Below are 23581 nucleotides of genomic sequence, written 5' to 3'. Positions count from 1 at the left end.
GACATTGTGTCGATGACCATTTTGCTCAGTGCAGCCTTCTTGGGCAGAGTTCTACGGCACTGAATTACATTTCCATAGCAACTGAGGTATGTTCACTGTTGCTAAGTGTGAAGTGATTTTTCATGACACTCAATATTATCTGTGAAAGCCCTGTGTCTGTGCTTTATGCTCTATCACTGTGACCAGCAGTGGTGTCGTCACCATCTTGGAACTGAAAGCTTATTACTTGAGGCTCCCCATTTGTTTGTTGTTTTCAGTACAGCTTGTGGAAATTCAGGTCTACCATTTAATCCAAGCAAGTTGTGGAACCGGTAGACCTACATCCTTTCCACCATCATTTCTTGAGTTCTATTTCCTCTGAAGGAGACATTTTATTTCAGTCTCGTACCCTTTGACCATAGACATGAACCCCATCGGGATCAATATGACCAGGCCCATCCCTAATGCCTTATCTGAAAAGTACCAGAATTCAAAAGGTGCTCTCTTGCGTGTATATCTCAATGTGTGCATTTCTTGGCATATAACACACATAAAAGACAACTGTGGAACACTCTTGTGGTGTCTTTTAGCTCTATTGTCTAACATATGCAGCCTTGGAGAACTGTCAGGCGTAGCATCAATATTCTGTATAACATGCTTTCCGAGGACATATTAAGCAAGTTGTAAAATATGAAAGGCCTATGCAAAGTCTGATGTGAAGTCTTTGATGAAAACCAGTGGTGCAAATTGAGCAAAGTGGAAAAAAGAGACGTGTATTCCAAGTCAGAGGAATGGGCCCCTGGTGCCTTTTCATGTTTTGTGACTCACAGGCTTTGATGTATCTTACTTCCTGCCCATAAGCAAATTTATCAACACACTGCAACTGAGCAGTAAAGTTACATGAACCAATTAATATCTCTTTCAAACAGATGTCTAATTCTTTGTTGGATGCTGTTTTTTAGCTTTCGTTTGAAATTTTCGTGAGTACCTCTGTTACAAGCTCCGCACTTAGAACCCTTTAATTGTCCATTCATAGCAAATACAAAGCTTACAGTACATCAAAGTCAGAAATGATGATATTTACATGTCTCCACAAGTTTGGGAAGGGTATGGGGAGTAAATTGGATGATTCCTTTGATGGGTTCTGTAAATTCCACATTTCCACACCAGTATCCAGTCACTGAAGCAGTGAAATACTCAAGTTAGATGACAAGCTCACACATAGCCGTGAGCACGCACATACAACAGATAAGGAACAAAAACAGACAATCCCCTCTGAAGCAGATAAGGCTACAGGTCAGGTCAGGGCTGGTCCACTGCTGCTCTGCTATTGGGGTGTCAGTGTGTTTGTGCATGTGTGTGTGTGTGTGTCTTTGTGTATGCTTGTGTTTGGTCGACTACGCATATGTGAATATGCCTAGGCAAGGGGAGCAGATGAACAAGGGGACACTGCTGTGAATCATGGGAGTTTGTAAGGGTCATCCAGTGCCCACTCTGTCTCCTCCCACCCCTTCCTGACTGAGGGTTTCAGTTCTCAAGAGAGGCTGGGGTGAAGAGGTACGAAGAGTGAAAATCGGACTCGCCTCACTCTCTTCTCCCCCTGTCCTCCTTGTTCTGAGACAAAATACGCACAGACGCTGATGATATCAGTCTATTTGTTGTAGAAAAAAAGAACCATATATGTCTCCTCTGCAAAGAGCCAGGTGGTGGGGGAGTGAACGAAGCTCACAGGCCAGAGACCATAACCCGGTAGGAGGGGGGCATGTGTCTGTGCCGTGGGCTGGAACCAGGGCTGCCGTTGGGGCTGGTGCAGCTGGCATCAACCCCTCCTATGGAAGGTAAGTAGGCATGGTGCAGGATGGGCAGCTGCAAGGACAGTCGACGTTGTATGCTGCAAATATAGAAGGAAAATTACACAGTAAGAGGTAGAGGTAGAAGGTAAATTATTTACTCAAGTACTGCAGTTCAGTACAACTTTGAGGTACAAATGCACACATATTTTTGAAATTATTGTGATTTGATACTTTTGACCTACATTTATCTAAAAACCGGAGATATTTGTTAATTTGCAGATGATTTCACTAAACCTCCATTTTAACTTTTTGATCTGGGGTAGAGGCTCGTACAACACAAAAAATCTAAATTGCTTCAATTTAGCTTTGTATTTTTTATGATGGTAAACATGGGCCATTGTATTGAGATTTTGTTTGTGTTTTTGGAATGTGGCTCTCCCAGCTAATAAGTTGTGGCCATTTAATTAAAAAAAAACTATTTCAGTCAGAAGCATCTCACTAGTGTTGCATTTAACATTTTCTCAGTTGTTAGTATGGTTATAGTTAGGGAAGCTACACGGTTATGGTTAAAAAAAACATTTAAAAAAGGGTTAGTTAGGGTTTAGTTAAACTTTCATTCACTACATAAAGGCCACTACATTCTGCACTAAATGCTAACATTGTAAACTCAAAGAATTCTCGACTTATTTATATTCTGTTTATTGGAAATGACAGAGTTGGTAAGAAGGGACAATGTTTTATTTAAATGCCATTTATCTATTAAGTTTTACACATTTTTTGTCAATCACATCATAACACTAAGACAGTGTCAAAACTAGACCAAAACATAGAAAGAACACAATGAGAACAGAAAAAGTAAAGTTCATCCACGCCCTCAGCAATTCTTGTAATTGTTCTCCCTGTATTCTTAATCTCCCTCCTTTCCCATCCAGCTCCTCTCTCTCCTTGCTAAAACCCTAATCCACCGTGCCTCCCAGCATCTGGGATCATCTGACAAAAAGAACATTTCATGCTTTCGCCTGGAGTGACAGTTTGCACCCTACCCCGCCACTGCCAGCGCCAGCACCGATGCCAGCCGTTTGCAAGAAAATTACATAACCAAATGCCAGTTATGTAAAAAAAAAAAAAAAAAGGGGGGGGGGGGAATTAAATTCAAGCTCATTCGACGATAGACCTAGAAAAATGTTCTTAATTAGGTGAACTTTGAAATATTAATGGTCCTCAGGCCTAGTCAGTTATCCTGACCTGTTCCATTTGTGATGGAAACAGTCTTGCTTGCTCATGGAGGATTTTCCTCAGGGGAGGATTTGTGGTGTACCATATACGACACTACACTTAACACTTACATGCACCTGGTATGTGATTATGCTTTCGTCATGGCACAAAGTGTTACCCTTCGTCCTCCTCTACCTTTACTCTCTTCATACCTCTTTTCTAACTTCTTTAGATTTGCCTCTTCTTTCTCTTTCTCTCTCACTGCCTCTTCATCTCTCTTCCCTCCATGTGATCAAACATTCATGCGGCATGGGAATAGCTCCGAGTGTTCCTTTACTTCTGTTCTCCTCCCTGTCTATTTTCAGAGCTGCTTCCAATGCGAGCTGTAAATCACTGGTTACATAAGCCTCTCTGAGTCTCTACCTCTTTCTTTCTTTCCTTCTCCTTATCTCTGTCTCTCTTTCCTATCTAAACATCCTTCTCTCTTAATCCATCTTCTCTCTTTGACTGCCCTCTCCTCAATATTTTACCCCTGCTGTCTGCTGTCTCTCCCCTCTCCATCCACCTGTCCCTCTAAGTTGTGCATTCTTCTCCTGGTTCTAGTTAAATGAGTGTGGGAGAGAGAGTTCTCAATGATGCATGAAGTGCACCCCCCGCCCCCCCCCACCGCCACTGAAGTCGACATCACTCAGCTTTGCTTCCTTATAAATAATAAGTGAATGTAGATCTGCATTTGTCGCATGAGTGTTTTGAGTGTCCCAGGCCATCTTCTTTTACAAGTTGGGACAACAAATCAATCAGCTGCGTGCATACATGTGAATACATGCACACGTGTATGCGCACGCTTGATTGTGAACATACATGCTGGACTAAGTCGTGCATGGTGGGTGAATACACCTGCACTCTATGTGGTAATATGTATGTTGATGTGCGTGGGTGATAAAAATACAGGGCCGGTCCATGCTTTCGCAGAGCTTCTGTTGCCAGAGCAACCGCCTGAGAGCTGCTGGTGGTTGGGATACGTGTGACATGTAGTCTGACGAGAAAGCTGACAAGACGAAGGGGGGGGGGGGGTAGAGGTGCTGAAGAAAAGGGAGATCTCACTGTTCGGGCGAGTTGATATCCTCCAGGGGACCTCTGTTTATTCTGGAAGGATCCATGGAGCCCCACTGCGCCTGAGGCTTCTGCTCCAAGTGGTTCTTCAGTATTGACTTCTCTCCATCTGCATGGAAACACATGTAGACATCATAAAAATATGATAAGCTGTCAAGTAAGCTGTTATACCTAATGGCTCAGTTGATAGAATTGTTAGAATAGAATTCCATTGTGGAATCCCTCACATGCCTAGCACATGAGGGGCATTATCAGACACCCTGGGCCAAAAACCTCAATCTGCACCAAGGCTTGTTTCTTCTCTGGAGGGAGAATAGTCATGGTAATGCAAGATACTTTGTTGCTTTTATATGCTGTCTTGACTCTATCGAAAAAGTGATACAAATCAGTCTACCCTGGGTGTGTGGAATGTCAACATGCACCGACCAGACAGTTGCAATTTCTTGTTTGAAAATGTTTGCCGTAGTGCAAATAGTAATTTTAAGTGCGTTCTAGGTGAGCTGTATCAGTGTTTACTGAAAGGCCTGGACTTACAGATTTCCCCAAGGGAAACAGATAATTTAATCAGATCTGCATATGCAGAGAGATATTTTAAGCATAACTTTTAAAAAATCTGACACCTGTATGGGAAGAATTCAAAAATTGGAAACAGAAGCAAAGAAAAAGAAATGGCAAAACAAAGCTTCCTTGCATGCTTGAATGATTTCTGCCTTATCCTGATGTTGTTGATGATAGTGAAACACAATAAACCTTATCAATTTTCCAGAGATGTACCTGTTGAGTGATGGAATTAACCTTTTTTTTCTACTAGAGACAGAGTTTTCTCTCCAGTTGCCCCATTTTTCCCAGCTCTTGCTGACCTGATTCACTGATCACAGCACTCCATGCCCTGATTGGACATTAGAGCACACTGAACTATTTTAGAGCAGACTAGTCCTCTTTTCATTTAGAAAAAAGCCTAACCTTGTAGCTCTCATAGCTGTGTTAAAAGCACAGACACAGATATTTATACACTTCATTATGGATTCAGACGTAAAATATGTGTTGGTACCACAAGAGTGTTCAGTTCTTTTCAAATGTCACTACAGCCCCCAGGCCCTGCCTAAGAATGTTTTGTACGGAATTTTAGAAATCATTTTTAAAGTTAAATGCTAAATGTTCAAATGTACAAAAAAAGAAAGTCAAATAAATGAAGCTGCAATATCTGTTCAACACAGTTTCACAGTTATTGAGAGTGCAGACACAAAAACAGTTTAAAAAACATGGTAATTTATTTAAATAAAAACTAGTCATGGGCCTTAAGCAGCTGCACTGACTTGGGTCGATGACAACTGGCTGATTCAACAGTAGGTCTGCACAAATAGTCCAAAATTAAGATGATATAAAATGCTCACACACTGTTGATCAATACCGTAATGACTTCTACTTTCCCAGGCCTGAAATCAGGCCTCAGCTGCTGATCTGTCAGAAAAACCACACCTGAACTGTCATCTGCTGGTGTACACCACCATCGCCATGTGCTGGTATACAGTATATTCATGAATACATGGAGAGAGAGAAAGAGAAAGAGAGGTGGAGTGTTGTTTCTCACCCTTTGAGAGTGAGCGTAATCGCTGTTGACATGGCGTTCTACTCTTATAACAGCCACTCATTCACGGCCCCCAATATATTTAGACCAGCTCTCTTATGAATACTGATGACTACAGTTAGGAGCTGGTGATGATGATGATGATGATGATGACTGTCAAGCATCAGCAGATTGAGGCTGGGAAAAGTTGATATGCTGGTGATCCTTACAGGAGGCTTAATGACCTGTGATTTTATTTCCATAATGTGTGTCAGACTGACGTTTGTGAGCAGCACCTGCAGTTATGTGTAGTCTCTCTTTCTAAACCCCTTCTCAAAACTCTCCTCGAGAATATGTTTCCTTCCAACTGTTTTTTAACAGCCTACTTGCATAGACTGGTTTAAGAGCATTCGGTATGTAGTAGGTAAGCAACCTTCCATGTTTGTAGTATTCAGTCAGTTTCAATTGCCTGTTTCTACTTTCTCTCACTATTTCTGTAGCCCTTCGCTCTTTTATTCTACAGTACCAAATGATTAATTGAATTACTTGAAATGCTCTTTCTTAGACAAACCCTCTTGTTTATGCACATAAATGAAAAATGCAGCATTATTTCATAAATTTCACTTTGAAAATAAAAGATTTTGGGAATCCAAAAAATGTGTATGTTACACTTCCTCACTAAATGAATAGATTACTAACAAAGAGTTAGCGGAGTTAAGTTAGTTGAGTGCTAATTCTGTCAGTTCAAAATATTAGTAATAATAGTAATAGTATAGTAAATAACACTTGATATGATCTGGAATAAGAATACATCTATATAATAGCAAGTAAGACTTCACATTAGATTGCCACTTTCTGTTGTTTTTTGTATCCGAATAACAAGATTCATTAATTAAAAGGATAATTTCTCTGCCAACACTTATTACTTGTTTCTTCCTGTTGTGAGAGATGTTGCGAAAAAAAAAAAAAAAAAAAAACAGCTAATGGTTCTCTAGGCATTCCAGAGAAGATGAACCTTTTCATTTGGAAGTGCTCTGCTCTGCCAAAATGTGTTTTCTGTAATTTTCTCCTTTTTTCCTTATTAAATAAATAACCAACTCCCCATGCACTGTGGTCTTTGTTGCTACTAACTCCCACTGTTGGTCTGGGGAAGATGCAGACATTGGTTCCTTTACCCAGCACAGGTTTGAAAATATGACTGTATTTAGTGATCTGGCACTAAAAGAGAAAACACATATAAATCATATTATATTTATCTTTCTATACAGAAATGTGTTTGGCTATATTTGTATCTGTTATCTCCCTGACAACTAAGACTATTTCTATGAGCCCACACAATTTGAATTTCAGTTCATTAAACAGAGCCTGATCCACTGACCAGCTGCTAGCTGTTGCCAATACTTCAGAGAAATACGCTAATTACGTATATTCAGGGAACATGTCATCATTTTTACATATATATATATATATATATATATATATATATATATATATATATATATATATATATATATATATTTTTTTTTTTTATTATTATTTTGAGATTACTGGAAATATAGTCTAAGGCTTTAGGTTTTAAAGGGCACATGCAAGCCTTGATACATTGTAAATTAATGCAGTGCACAAAACACAGAGTTCTAGCAATTACCATGTAAAGCCTTTCAAATCACTGAAAAGAATTTGGTGCAGTAATGCTGGTTAAGAATTCCTTAAAGGATAGATATGAGAAGGTCAAAAATCTCACAGATGGTAGCTCATTTACTAATTAATTACTAATTTAAAAAATCTTGGCACTGACGTCTCGCTCTCTGTGTTCCCTGAACACAACATTGAGCTGCTCCATCCATCAACTGTGCAACAACACAGACATATTTTGATTTCAAATCTACATGAAATCGACCCCCCCACCTAACCTCAATTTAAAGCCAGAAAGCATTTGGACTCAAACAAGACGATGTATACGTCCATGTTTTAAGTTATGTGTGTTTCTACATGTGTGCAGATGCAAAAGATTTAAAGCATAGAGGGGGGGAACAGAAGGACGCAAAGTACAAACTTAAAACACAAAGAGGAGGGAGCTGAGACGTTGCTCTGTGAATGTACTCATTATCAGTTTATTGTGTAACTAGGAACTTTCACAGATGAAAACAATTCCAACGCACTCTGCTCCCAATCTGCAGAATGAGCGCAGCTGTTTTACTCTTTTTACCTTCCCAAACTCAGACGGATCCATTAGACCTCCCTGAGAGCGGCTTTGTGGTGGCATGTGCATCCGACGAGTTAAATCTGGCTGCTGTACATCACCATCACCCTGCGTCTGTTAAAATGGTGCCTAATGCAAAGCGACGATGCTGGATTGTAGCGATTCAGTGACTCAATTTGAGACATCGGGCTTCATAATGTCTAAGATACAGCTGTATCAAATAAACAGCCTGTATGAAGCAGAAGCTGGGAGGGTAAACTGACACAGGGTCTCTCTGCCGGAAAAGACAGATATGACATGATGATGATAATAATCGCTTACTCCTTGTGTTTCCATATGCGTGTCTCCCCCACAGATGATTCAAGTGCTTCCTCCCCACTCTGAGCTCTTCTCACCACTGTTTTCTCAAGTGCATAGTTCAACAGACATTAAATGACACCCCAAACACCAAATAATTAAGTGCAAAATCGAGTGTGGACCCACTTCTTACTGTATAAGAAAGGTGGGAGACTTGATAAAAGTGTTGCTCCAGTATGTGTAAAAGTTGACAAGCAGCAATGGATGATTCAGGTAGTGTCGCTAATCTCATGACTCATTCTGAGAGACATCACAGACTTGGTGTCAGACAGAGTGCTCCTGGGTTCGTTCATCACCTGCAGGTGACTGGAGCTCCAGCAATGGCAAAAACCGCCCCCCCAAAATAAAAATGTTCCTTCAAGTTGCTACTCTAAAAAAAAGCATTAGAATCCTTCCCTGACACCACTGAAAATGCTAATATAGCATACATGTAAATTTCAATCAACCATTTCAATCTAAAGTACCAGTCAAAAGTTTGGACACACCTTCCCATTCTCTTCAATGACAAAGTGTGTCCAAGCCTTTGACAGGTACCACACAGGTACCACACATTAGATGGCATATGCTGGCGTTTTGCAAGTATCACGTGTAGTTGTCCGGCAGATTAAAATATCAATGGCCAAAATGTGTGGTGAGAAACATCCTGATTGCCAAATAAATAAATAAATAAATGTATTAATAGGATATTAAATAGTCAAATATTGTGTGACCAATAAGACATGTTGCCAAGACAATGTAAATACAAACTTATACAAACATTTGGTTTTGCCTCCGATGTTAACACAGTAAGAGATTCACTGAGTGTTTGGTCATGAGACCCAAAAGCCACACAATCTAGCAACAATCCTGCGCTTTGGCTCGAGAGCAGTTCACATGTCTCTGAAAAGTCTGACTGTTCTCTCTCATGTGATGTTGGTAACATTCAGCATTGGCACAGTGAAACAAATGGATCAGCTCAGAGCTCCACTGTTAATTAATGTGTAATTGATCAGTAGGAGTTTCATTTTCTCTGCCCCAGTGCAGATGGGAGAAACCTGTAAACATTTGTAGAAGATGATGGTGACTGAGGAAATGTAAGCAAATGTTAAACTTATAGCAGGGTGTTACAGCAACTTAAAGGACTGGAAACTAACTTTCTCACCAGTGAAGTTTTCAAAAATGTTCAGATAACAGACTGGACTGTGATATATAGCAGTGTGACCATACCACCCAGGATCTTACCTTTGCCTTCTGTGAAGTTGCGTATGCTGAGGATGTTGTTGGCGTCTGGGTAATGGTTCTGTTTAATGTAGGGAGTTTTCTCTGGGGTGTCCTGCAGTTGCATGGTCACTTCCTCCAGCTCCTTATCCAACTTTAAAAAAAACAAAAAACAAAAAAAAACAGAGGAAGGATTGTTAGTATTATTATTATTATTATTATTATTATTATTATTATTTTTTTTTTATTTTTATTTTTTACAGAAAATAATTTGTTGTTCATGTGTGACACATTTGGTACATAATTGTCTTTTATGATATCAGGTTTGCATAAGTCACTCACTGACAACTGATCTTAAGAGGGCTACAGTTATGTCTGATCTATGCACGACAGAATCCTGCAATTGCTTCTCTACATTTCAAAACACAAAATGTTGAAAGACTGCTGTCTGCCAAAACACAATCACATTACTTGTCCTCCAATAGTATCTAAGTAGCTCTTTATTTAACACTGCCATGAACAAAAGCACGGTCAACAGCAGTAATTCATCTCTAAGAGATCTGAAATAAAGTCGAGGTGATTGCTCAGAGATTTTTCAAAATGTCACTCAATGTCAGTATTACTGAACATTGTAAAGAAATGAATTAGAGTGAACGTACAGCTTTGCTTGGCACAAAGACCATTTAATAACAAGGCTACTTCTTGAAGTGATCAGAGCAACTACTAAATCATTTAATTCATAATTAATGAAATGGCTGATATTTGTAATAGAACTGACTACAGGAGAGGAAGTGTTTTTTACTTGTCAAATTCAATTGGGTTGAATGATTTACTCAGTCTTCTGTCTCTTGTTGTTGAACCTGTTCTTCGTTACCTTTAATCATAAATACTAACATGAACTAACATTCTTTGTTAAACAATAGTTCAACAGCTTTGCACTCCCTCCCCAACTCTTATGATCTGTACTCTCAGGGGTTGGAACAGATCACCTGCGGCACTGTTGTCTTTTCACAGAAACTACCAAAGACACCTAATCCAGACTGCCCTGGGTTTCTGCCAGTCCACATCACACTATTCTCTTCCTTAACTTTTATTAAAAACACTACTGCCCATGCAGGCCTGTCTTGTCTTGTAAAATGCTGATTGTTAAAAGGAACATCCTAGGCTTAGACCTCTGTTATCCTCATGCGGAGCCGGTGGTTGTCAGTTTGAAGCCCGTCAAGTCGCGAAGTGTTAGCCTGGTTGACGCTGGTGACGGAGGTGGAGGTCTTGGAGTCTTCCTTTTTTTGATTCTGGGTGAACTTTAGTCTTCGGTTTTGGGTGGCTGCGTCTGGGTTGGTTCTCATGGTGATGAACTGGAAGATTGGGTATTTATGGGTATTAGTCACATCTGCACTCAGGGATAAAATTACATGTAGAGTAAGAAAGACACACATAACTGTTTACGCTGCATTTTAGCTTCCAGGACTTACTGAAGTGTGGGATGTGAATATGGTGATAATTAAAAACTCTGTTTTTTGGTGATGCACAGTTATCCACCCCTGCTCACAAACACAAACAAACAAACACACACACACACACACACACACACACACACACACACACACACACACACACACACACACACACACACACACACACTCCTCTTTCACACAGAGACTGACCTTGGGAACGAAGACCAAACAAAGAGTGATAGTGCTGCAAAAGATGATGACCAGCGCCACAATGCAGAACTGGACATTGGGCTGGTCCCTGGTCAGAAAAGACACCGCAGCACCGATGATGCACATGATGCCAACGTTGTACACACTCATCCCAATGTATTTGCTGTCATTGAGAGCAGGGATGCTCACGTTCCTGGTCTCCCATGCCAAGAAACAGCCAAACAACTGTGGGCAGGAAAGAGAAAAAATGATTGTACAAGAAGTTTGAGGTTGTGTTACACATCTCAGAACAACTGAAGGTAATATTTGACTTTGGTTATAGAGGTGGAACTCATTTCTTTGTGCACACAGTTAGTCAACAGTATCGGCCATCCTCACTATTTGAAACAATGTCCTTTTCTTTCATTTTGCTGCTGCTAAATATAAACATAAGACGTTTTCCAAAATCAACAAAAATCAACTTCATCATATGATAGAGCCTGAAAATGTGTCTAAAAAGCATGGGCAGATATATGTGTGACTAGAAACTGAATTTAAATAATTTATATTTGAATGTAAATTAAGCAACTTGAATAACTGCATTAAAAACTGAATTTGAATCACATCATTTGAATTTGTACTGTCGAACTTGATAATTGAAAACTGATGTGTTTTTCAGTGAAGTGAAATTGAATTGTGAGAACTGAATATGGAGTTGGAGTTGAATTTTCAGTGAGGATCAAATATAGTTGGGTCATTCCGTGAAATCGGTACATTTTGCGTCCCAGAGAAATAATCTGTCATAAAATCACTATAATACCAAATACACACATAATTTAAAAACTTAACATTAGTATGTCTTCTATCATCAACACTACCTCAAATTTAAGTAAATTAAATATTACTTTCCATAGTTAAATTTGCATTTATGTTGATAAGGCAGGGATTTTCGCCTGTCCCTCACTATGAAAGTTATTTTTCAGGTCTTTTTAGTTGTTACTTGTTGTTGGAAAAATTATACAATTTTCACATTTGTATATTGTTCTAATAGTAATCTCATTGTTAAGCAAGGTTTTCAGCATGAATACATGTCATCTTTATAACATTTTAATCATTTTATCAGTGTCCCCTGATTTCATGTCAGCCCTGTTACTGACACAAAAAAACCTCTGTAAAATAAAGGCACATTCCAACAGTGACATCATTCACAGGAAGTTACATCATTTACAGGAAGAGGATTTTCAACAGTTAAAACACAACTAAGTTTCTCTCTTCTATAATGTATAATTTTGTTGTTTTATGAGATTATTGGGGTGGGGGACATCATACAGCGTCATTACTGTTAACAATTTGTAACATATTAATTAAAATAATAATTTGTATATCTTGATATTTACCATATCTACAAGTAATATTCTTTCAAACTGTATGACATGTGCTCTTGTGACCTTGAACATTAGCTAGCTAGGGGCAAATTAGCTTGAAATCGTCAATCCTGTTACTGTCAAACCTGTTACTTTTCCAGAGTAACAGGAGTGACACTGATTAGGTTTCACTCTAGTCACACAGTTTAAAACGTTTATTTAGATAAATTGCTAACATTTTTAAAAGTTACCTTGTTTGTATCATTGAGCTGATGCCCATATTATGAAATCTGGGTGACATATGAGCATTTATTACAGTCTTAGTAACATTTGTTAGTATATGCATCTAACATTTTATTGAGGTTGCTTTCTTATTATAAAGATAAAGTAATATTGTTGTTTTGATTAAATTGTTTATATGTATACTTCAATACACTTTTACAGATGCTATTAGTATGCATGACCAAACTCTGAGCCAATCTAGTGCAGTTGATTGGACTAGTACAGACATCATTGGAAAGTGGTGTATGGTCAGGTATGATGGTGACATTTACCCAGGTATTGTCATTGCAACAGATGACACTAACATCCAGGTCAAATGTATGCACAGTGGAGGTCCAAATGAATTCTATTGGCCTATTCATGATGATGTAATCTGGTACCTCTATGACGATGTGCTTCGCTTCATCCCAGCCCCACTACCAATCACTGGTCGCCATGTGGCGATCCAAAGCGATGTATGGTTGGATCTTACAAAGTAAAATGAGAGATATCTCCATTGAATGTGCATATCACATTCATAGATTTATTTGTGAAGTAGTTCTCCTGTTCTGTTTTCAACACTTTATCTCCGTTTCTTGTTAACATTAATTATAGTATGGTTACATTCTAGGTTTTGAATCTCATTTTCCTATGGTGCTACCTCCCTCAGTGACAGGAAAGTATTACTTTAATGTGGTTTTGCATTCACCATGTTATTATTTACCTATTTAACTTTGATGGAGTTTTTACCTAACTCAATGTGAATTTTGTTACCTACTTCAAAGAGACTTGTGATGTGTGATAGGTCTTTATGGCCTGGTTTTAATGCCAGTTGATTTCTCTGACCAGTGTAGTGAGGATCAGTTTCAATTAAAGTAACATTCTTCTAAATCTCTTGTTAATCATGTATTTGTGTAAATACTACACTACAGAACCTCACCCCTATCTTGTAATGTTAAAGAAAATGAAACCAAATACCAGCTAAAAGAACTTTGTCTGGAATTCATGATCCCGACTACAAACCCCTCAAAACATTACATTTCTTAGAATTCAATATGCTTCACTAATATAACTATGCAAATTCCATGCTACTGCAATTTAAAAGATAGTTATTTATAAGGTATAATAATAACAACAATAATAATAAATGCAGTAATGTTTTTAAAAGATACAAATATGTACAGTGTGCTGAACAATGTGTCCCATCATTCCTGTTACTCTTGTCAGTCCTGTTACTTCAAAAAATGTAAAAATGATAATTAGAAGGGCCACCCAGGTATTACCAATCCAAATAAGACTGTAAAATGTTTTGGAAACTACCTTTTATTCAATACTTCTCTCATAAAAATACATTTATATCTTAATTAATATGTGGTCTCTTTTTAAATTTTTTATTTTCTTGGTCATCTGAATGATGAAATTGAAATTTTAAAAATATATTCATAATCTGAAATAATCCCAGTTTAATGAGGGACTGAAATACTGTCCATACATGTGTAAACTGTTAAACAATTCTAATTCCAAATATATTATATAGTAACCATTTTGTCCGTAACAGGGTTGACAGATAAATTGTATCATGGAGTGGATAACATGTCATAAAATAAATAAAATAAATAGCCTGAGATGGCACCATATAATTTATTGTCACTTTAAGATGTCTTCTTTCCATAGATACTTTTAAAATTGTGATAAAAATGATTTTATATTTTAAATTCTGAAAGTTGAAAAGGTACCGATTTCGTGGAATGACCCAGTTCAGAGCAAATTAATTCAATTTCATATCACATTCAGTTTCAAGTTTATTGGAATTCAGAATAATTGTGTCTAACAATACAAATTATGTGATTCAAATACAGTTTTTTAATGCAATTATTCAAAGAGAGCTATTCAAATTTATATATAAATAATTCAGATTCAGTTTCTAGGGACACATATTTCTGCCCATGAAATAGCCCAAATTAGAGCAGCCGTAGGTTTCATGCTTGTAAATGTGCGTTTAGTAAGAGTGAAGAGTTTGTTAGGGACATTAGAGCCCGAAAGAGCGGCCTGCCTTCACGGCCTGCTGAATAATTCACTGTGTGCTGTGTGAGGTGTCCTGCCTGCTTATTCTAAATCTAAATGAGAGTTCGTGCAATGACAAGCAGCAGAATTAAAAGAGCAGTCATCAAGCTTTGGTGCACTTCAGGTGTGTATGTGTGCGTGCACGAATGTAATGGTGAAATGTGCATGTGCGTGTTCATATGTGAGCTTGTGCATGTGTGTGTGTGTGTGTGTGTGTGTGTGTGTGTGTGTGTGTGTGTGTGTGTGTGTGTGTGACAGCAGGGATGACTCAAGCCCTAATGCTTATTCCTCTCCTTTGTGGCTCTGTGCCACACACTCATAGATGAGGACTCCTGTTAATCACTTACTACAAACTTTTCTCTACCCCTCTCTACAGTTCTTTGTTTGTGTCTTAGGATTTTACATCAATGTTATTCTTCTTGTTACCTTACCATTTTCTCACTCCTTCCATTTGCTCTGTCTTTGACATTTTTCTGTAGTGTTTTTTATCCTTTCAATCTGCTCTGATTTACTGCTCTATCTCACTTCTTCTCCTTCTCCTTCTCCTTCTCCTCATCATAAATGGAGTGAGGTTTGCATAATTTACAGCCGCTCCTGTTTCACAGAGGTTGTCAAACACATCATGTGATGGGAAAGTGGAACATTTAAAAAAAATATAGGAAGTCACAGTTTGTGTAGAAACCAGTGGCTCATACACCAGGACAGGTACATGTCCAGGTACAGGTTAATGGCTTGAACACTATAATTGCATTTTTAATTTAAATTTTCAGATATTACATTAATAACACTATAATATGCATAGGTTCGTTTCCAGTGTCTGCCACACCGTGTAGAATAAATAAACCAAACATTCCTTTGCTTATAAGCTTCCAAACACTGAACAATAATCAAACTAAGTCAACGAACATTGCGACACATTGTAACATTAACTCACAGTAAACAAGTACTACTCATCAAACTGGACAAAAAAACTAATTGGGGGTAGAAGACTGTTACAAAGTTTTACAGTTATATGAATTGTGCTTGGCCCATAAGCATTAACTTAAGAGCAATGAAATAATAAAATGTCAAGTCACAAGACTAACTAAAGTAGATCCATCAGTAGTCACTTTAAAATATTCACAAAACATCCTGAAGCTAAAACTGGGGGGGGTAACTTTCAGACTCAAGAGGAATGAAGTGAACATACTGCATTAATCATTTACATGTTTCTTAAAATTTAGAAATGTAAATAAGGTTTTCCATTTCCTACAACAGTCAGGTCCCCAGAAGAACACTGCAATCATTCAGTCAGAAAGGAGGTGATGTGATTTCTATTTACTCCTAACTGCAGTGATCTCAATCATCATGTGAGGTCTGACAGTATTAAATGCAGATGAAAAATCTACAAAAAGAACACAAGCATATTGTTTGGGTTTATCAAGAGGACAATAAATATTACTCAGCATAAACAAATGACAATCCTCCATTCTCTCATTTTTATATGCAAATTGGGGGGTCAAGTTCATGTCGCGCTTCCCTAAGGGCATGGTTTAAAACAATTTTCTTGTGGCTCTCCATTACAATTGATGTTAAGCAACTGGTCATTTAAACAGTTTTGACATTTTTGGTACTAGCATTATGAGTGAAGTTTTCCATACCCTGGGAATATGGTGTGTGTCAAGTAACATTTGAAAAAGCTGTCCAAATACAGGGCTAAGTTGTTCCCTACACTCCATCAGACCTCTCATGTCAGGACAAGCTGCCTTTCTTGGACTGATCTTTTTAAAGTTTCTACAAACCTGTTATGACTGACTGAAATCCCAGAGTATAAGCTTAGGGGCACTGGATGCAATGTTTTCTAATTTAGCCACTGTGTCACACATTACACCACCTGCCATAGTCTTTGTGTTAGCGCCAAACATTTGCTCAAACTCCCTGGGCAGGTAGAAAGGTCTAAATGACAGAGCTCAAAAGCTCAATGTCTTCTGAACAATGAAAGTCTCTGAATGTGTAGTTGCTGCTCCATCTCTCATTAATACAGACACAAAACCTCCATCCAATTTTTTGCCCGTTACCTGTGACGACCCAGTCTTAAACCCTGTGACCCGAAGTTTGCAGTTGTCAATTGTCTCCTTAAGCCATGTTTCGGTAAAGCATGGCAAACGGCTTTCCCTGTACTCTGAGAGGTACTTCACAGCAGTCTGAGGTTCCGTGAGCAGCTTGGGAAGAGCGTGGGTGTTTGCTGGAATCACCTTTGGTAGAGGTGGACTACATCTGTGAGCACTGGCCTCATAATGGCCATATGAAAAGAAGGAATCAAAGACTTTTGAAAGACATTGTGAACCTATTATTGTCTCAAAGTTTGGGAATATAGATGCTTTATAGCAACAATATTAAGAAAAAGGGCATCAAGCTTCATCCATTCATATTTATAAGGTTGTTAAGAGTCAAATCCACGGGTATGTACAGTACAGTAAGGTAGATGCTGGAGTATAAGTGTGCATTTATGCGTGAGTGTTGGGGAATCTTCCATATTTAGAGTCAAGCACAGGCCTTGGGTACACAGTAAAGGCCACTCCATCATTTTGGCAGAGAGACATACTGTTTCTCTCCTTGAGACAGTAAAGGCAGCTGTCTGTGGGGTTTTGGGGAATACAGGAGTCACTTTGATAACGGCACCCATGGTCAGAGGATATATCTGTCTGACTCTCTAAACCCACAGATGGGTAACTGTGGTTCCTTGTTTGTAGAATAAGGAACCAATAGGCAAATTCCATTACTGTAGATGAATTGAGTATGACCATTTATGGACATAGAGTATTCATGGTACTATCCTTGGCCAAGCACATTTTTTTAGCGTAAGACATCCTGAGCTCCTGGGGACTTTCTCCGCTGATGAGGTTACCATTGACAAACACATTCTCTATAACAGTGGATCCTAACTGTGAGTACGTGATCAAATTTGATGTTCTCTCACCATTAGCAGTCCTTTGTAGGCATAGACAATACCCAGCCAAATGGTCATGTGGGTGTTCTCACAGTGCTCCAAGAAGGGACGGATGGCTATGTCTCGGCCTTGGGGGTCCGCCTGTTGACAACACAAACACACATAGAAAGAGAGGAAGAGAGTTGAGTTGAGTATTATAAATGTTTTGGGAACACAAATCAGACAGATGAACGAATAAGGCAGCGTTTTCATTGAGGAACAATAAAACCAACAGAGAAAAGCACCAAATGAGCTTGAAAAAGAGGAAATCCTCAGAAGGTCTATAAACTGCTTCCACATTTATATTGTTTTTGCAGGTTTTTGTGCTTCACATTCAGGTACAAAGCTAGACAGATTGTCCACTGTTAGTCAGAATGAAGGGTGTCAGTGATCAAACATGCAAGCGTGAAATCAAACTGTGTCCCATCATGGCCACTGGGCTCCTCCAAAGTCGGCTGAAGTTAAATTAATCCGTGCTTAGGACGCTAATGGGCACGACTAATGAAGCTTATTCATTAATGTGATTTACACCTCCTCGTTTCTTTCTTGTTTCTCACTCAGTCTCCGTCATGCTATCTCCATTTCATCCTGCCCCCGTCTCTCTCTTTCTCTCACTTTCGTTTCATTTCCACTCGTCTCTCACCGCAGTTGGTCACACAGGTGACTTACAGGGCAAAATAGCAACTGAGGTGGATATTAATACGCTAAGACACGTCACCTCTCTTCTTCCCTTTCTCCCACTCTCTGTTAGACAGAGCTTTAAAAAGGTTTTAATAAGAGCATTAGTTTGGCGTACATGGATTCATCTGAGGCCATAGCAATATATCAACTGTGAGACACCTGGGGCAAGGCTGGGCGTAATGCCATGCTGCTCTTAAGGTGTGTGTGTGAGAGTGTGTGTGTGAGTGTGTGTGTGTCTCTGCAGGTCTTCAGGTTCATTACAGTAAGATATGTCTAATGACTCAGCATATGGTGTGTGTTTGTGTGTGTGTGTGTGTGTGTGTGTGTGTGTGTGTGTGTGTGTGTGTGTGTGTGTGTGTGTGTGTGTGTGTGTGTGTGTGTGTATGTGTGTGTGTGTGAAATGATCTACAGTATAGCGTTTTATTTGCTAAAATTCATAACTTCCTTTAAGGCAGAAAGCAAAACAAGAGCAGATGCAGATGAGACGATAATGAAATGTTGTATTTGTATTTATCCTCATTCATACATTAAGTATTATTTAATGTGCTTCGTGTCAATGCTCTCTACCATTGACAAATACACAGATGCACACACATCTCTCAATATGCTGCAAAATACCTCTTCCTCCAATCATTTTCACTCCCATATTCTCCATTCAGCTCACATTAATGGAAATTGTAGCTATTCATGCTTGCCTCTATAACCTTGATGGATTTACATTAGTGGTCCTCTATAGGATGATCACTTAAAATGGGAAATTGGTGCTTAAAGAGCTGCACTGATTCACCCAATAGAGTAGGTAAATTGGTCCCTATCGTATAACTCCATGAAGTGTTGTATTATAGTACAGTTTTCTAGTTTTAATTCTCACGGCATCTTTTTCCTCTGTCTCAACTTTCACACAATGTTCCTAATCAAGCTAACACGTGCTGTCAGATTAGTTCAACATTCAATCCTGCAAAGGATTACATGCACACACACACACACACACACACACACACACACACACACACACACACACACACACACACACACACACACACACACACACACACACACACACACACACACACACACACACAATTTTGATGTAAAGTCAGCTTTTCCAACATCTACAGAACATCTCCAAAACCTCTGATGTCTTGAAACTGAAACACACTAAAGTGAGATCATTGCTTCAGTGGCAGTGAGTTCACACACTTTTTCAAGGCACTCTTGTAACCCCATGAGTGTTCTTGTGGCAACCGCATGGTTCGTGTTCGCTGTTGGGATGGTTGCTTTTGAAATGTAATAGGCTACTGTTAAAAATGTAATACATCATGTAATTATTTTAATTTTTTCATCAAAGTAATGTAACTTTTTAGATTTGATTACTTTTGCTTAGAGCAACACACATTGATTTGATCAGCAGACGAAAGGCAGTGCAAATTCAAACAAGAGAATTAATCAAAAACAACATTCAAAACTTGAGTTTGTACTTACAAACGAATGGAGCCTATCTACAGTAGATGTAGAGACAGCTTCTTGTAAGCCATCCTACTTTTGATGTTGTTGCACTCAAATTTGTCTGAATGGCTTCTGCGCCGTTTGAAAATATGTCAAAAGAAGGAATTCCTGCATGGTAAAAAGATTAAACAGAATGATTGTTATATTCTACACAAAAACTTTTAACTTTCAACTAAAAGCCATTAAGGAGGTGGAAACACGTGTAAGTGGGGCATGAGATGATGCCCAGGCAGAAGTTATTTAGGAATGTGATCCTGAGACTGAATTGTTCCCTTTTCATTGGACAGCTGAAGGTCACGTCTTCATGAAAATAATTCCACTTTTACAATATCAAACTTTATTCTTAAATCAAGTAATGTGTTTTGAGGGAACAACAGAGAATCCATCTATTAGTTATGCATGAGATGCCCTGGTTTGGCCAAGTCTGTGGGTAGTGGCCAGTGGCAGCAATCATTTCTGGTCAAAGAATGAGATAAATGTAAATATTTTATGTAAACAATGAAGACAATTATGCTGCACACTGCTGGCCAGTTTAAACTACAGTAGGGGAGGTGTGGCATGCAAGATGAAGAGACAGTATTCATTCTTTTTGCCTTCCAATCATCTTAGAAAATACTCAGATCTTGGGAAAAGAAACCATTAAAATTGGAGAAGGTTAGAAAGAACAGCTTCAATGCTCTATGGCATTTGGTGTTTTGATGATGGTGGTGATATATAATATTATATAAATAACAGTTCTCATATTCATCAAATCATTCAGTTACCCCTAGTAACTGCTTTTGTTATATTTCTGTACTCATTTAGTCATACTGTTCTTTAATTTGTCACCAATCTGTATATTGGTGCTGCCTTTAGACTCACGGCAAAGACCAGAAGGTATCATCTTATACTGCAGGCTTGTTTTTAAATAGACATGCACAAAAAAATCCATTAAAAAAAAGTCCATCAATGGTTATGGAATAGCTATACCCTGTAACTACATAAGGTACATAAGTATCAACTAACATGCAGAATGACTTACTAGGCTGTGCTTAAATGTGCCAAAACCATAGTAGGACATGTTCATTTTATGTTCACAGTTTGTAATCTGCAATGGGCCCTGAGCTTTTCAGCTATTTTCTACTAACATATTTACTGCATGATCTGCAGCTTCCTCATATATGTATGTTTTGGCTGAACAACTTCTTATTCAAACAACAATGCTCTGAGAAATCACACTTTACTTGCAAATAATTTGTTCATTCAGTATGAGAGACACATTCTGCATCAATGCTCTTTGCATAGTCCCAGCTCCAAGCAAACTTGTGTCGCTAACAACAAAATGATAAGACAAAATGAGATATAATGCTTATTAGGCTTGGGTCTATATCGCAGCAGAGCAGACAGGAGCTCACGCCTTTTGGAGGGAAGCTGTCTGGGGAGTTGCCAGGCAACAGGGCTGTAGGCAGCAGGCGGCCCCAAAGCGGTGGTGATGGCAGCAAAAGTGCCCGTTCACTGTCATTTTTCACAGCATTAGCCCTCTAACGGGATCACTCTGGGAGGGCTGGAGCGGGCACAGTGCTGCCAGATTGTCTATGGAGAGATGGAGCGGGATGAGGTGATGAGGGGAGTGATGAAAGGAAGAGGGAGATAGGAATGAAGGGTGGGATGGAGAGGGAAAAAAAGCACCAAGAAGTATGGGTGGAAAGACAGAAGCTGAAAGGAATGGAATAATAAGGGATAGCAGGATAGATGGAAGGAAAGTAGCAGTGATGGCATGGACAGAAGTAAGAGGAATAGATGTTGTCAATCCTATTTCCTCAAAAAGATATGGGATAAAAGTGAAGGGAAGAAAAAATTATCAAAGGAAGAGATAACTGGAGAGCAGAGCGGAGGGCTAGTGAATACATCAGGGAGAAGAAATTTGAGAAGTAGAAAGATGGATAGTAAGAGTTAGGAGAAGCTTACTAGTTGGGAATTCCAACGTTTTAAACACATGTATATACAGAGTAACACAATGCACAGAAGATAGAAATAAAGGCCAATGTTTCATGATATAGTGAAGCAGGACATTGTCTGTCAGCCAATTTATTTTTTCTACAATGAGCTTGTTGCAGCACATTTACTACACTTGATTAAAAAAATCTCCCAGCTTGGTACATGAATGTGAAACTGGGAGGCTCTTAAATCTAAAATTTAAGAATTAGCAGCTGAAAAATCTAATCCAATCAAAATAGATACTATCCCTTTATAACAACGCCCATATTTTCTTCTTTTCTATTTCATGTTGGATTCTTTGTTAACAAAACGTGTGACTGGGATGCTGTTCAGTAATTGACTCTCAAATCAGTTACCATGCAACAATGACGTACCTTTGACAAAAATAAAACTAACCATGAATATGTTCATTGTGATGAATTATCTGTCTCAAGTGAAGTCTCCTCATGTTTATTTTCAAACTGTACTGAATTAATTATAAAATCAGCAGCTGCCTGAAAGGAAGCAAATTACATTGAAAAACTCATTTTAGTATTGCACTAAAGTTTACTCATGAGGAAAGAGACAGATCTAAAAGAAAAAAGTGGTCAAAAGAAGCAGAGGCTGAGGTATGTTGACCCTAATCTGCCTTGTAAATGCTAACTTTTCAACTCCTACACTTGCAGTCTGTAATGCAGGCTTTGATTAATCTTCATTATTTTGTCAAACATAAGAGAGCTCAATCCAAAGTCACAACTATTTTCACAGGCTGAGTAATACTCTTGTTGAAGAATAATCAAGAGTTCTTACGTAAAATCGATTAAGTGCCCCAAGATTTTTTGTAAACTTACTATAACATGCACAAAAAAACAAACCTCTAAAATCAATCTTTTATCGCGCAATATAAAAGTGCAAACACATAAAAGAAAAGTGAAGCCATGAAGAGCATCCTGTATGCCTGTTTTCCTTCAACTCTTTCCCAGCAGATTACAGCTGGCGGGGCTTGTTTCTGGATATGGATCTCGCTCTGACTATATGATGGCCTCTGGCCTGGTGGAAAGCAGGGAGTGGGGAGAGATAGATCAACAAGTGAGGGAGGAAATGGAGAGCTCACTCATTGTCACCTGCAGCTACTTCACACAGAGGTGTGTGTGTGAGAGCATATGTCCCCATGGGTGCGATCGTTTGCACATTCTGTGAACACACATACGTGATGTGGCTGTGCTTGTGTGTGTGTGTATTAGTGATTGTTTGTGTGTAAAAGTGCATGTGCGTGTACATACGAGCTATCAGGCAAACGCTGACAGAAACACTCCATCACTCATGCTGGCAATTACAACAGAGGAGATTCCACCATGGTGAAAGAATGAAGACGAAATGGGCACAAAAGATAAGTATTGTGGGTGGAGCTTTGCAGCAATATGTCAGTGTAGTATTTAGAAAAAGAGAAAATTATGGTGATAAAAAATGACAGAGGGAAAGCCACAGAAAAAGCCAGGAGGAGAGTAAATGGGAAGATTTTTTTTGGCCTCATTCGAGATCGTAAAAGTTTTATCATAAAAATGCTGCATAACATTACTGTGCTGTGATTACTTCAGGGATTAAATAATTTACATTTATGTATGCCGAGGCTATTGGAAATATCTGTTAGAACAGTGAATGATTTAATATGCTGTATATTAAATGATAATAAAAACAAATTCAGATTTTCTGA

The 23581-nt window shown here is 38.7% G+C and overlaps 1 protein-coding gene across 1 annotated transcript in view; it reads right to left on the bottom strand.

Moving 5' to 3' along the window:
* Positions 1-1704: 1704 nt before the first annotated feature.
* gabbr2 (gamma-aminobutyric acid (GABA) B receptor, 2) overlaps positions 1705-23581 on the bottom strand; it is a 185785-nt gene continuing 163908 nt past the window's right edge. Inside the window, exons 14-19 of the mRNA XM_062436593.1 lie at positions 17716-17826; positions 11089-11313; positions 10597-10779; positions 9449-9578; positions 4092-4209; positions 1705-1870 (exon numbers count right to left, since the gene is read on the bottom strand). Coding sequence (XP_062292577.1) covers positions 1705-1870; positions 4092-4209; positions 9449-9578; positions 10597-10779; positions 11089-11313; positions 17716-17826 — 933 coding nt within the window. The remainder of the gene's footprint in view (positions 1871-4091; positions 4210-9448; positions 9579-10596; positions 10780-11088; positions 11314-17715; positions 17827-23581) is intronic.

The sequence above is a fragment of the Scomber scombrus genome, chromosome 16 (assembly GCF_963691925.1).
Source record: "Scomber scombrus chromosome 16, fScoSco1.1, whole genome shotgun sequence".
NCBI classification, from domain to species: Eukaryota; Metazoa; Chordata; class Actinopteri; order Scombriformes; family Scombridae; genus Scomber; species Scomber scombrus.
The sequence above is the reverse complement of the archived record's forward strand: the minus strand, read 5'-3'. Positions and strand labels throughout refer to the sequence as shown.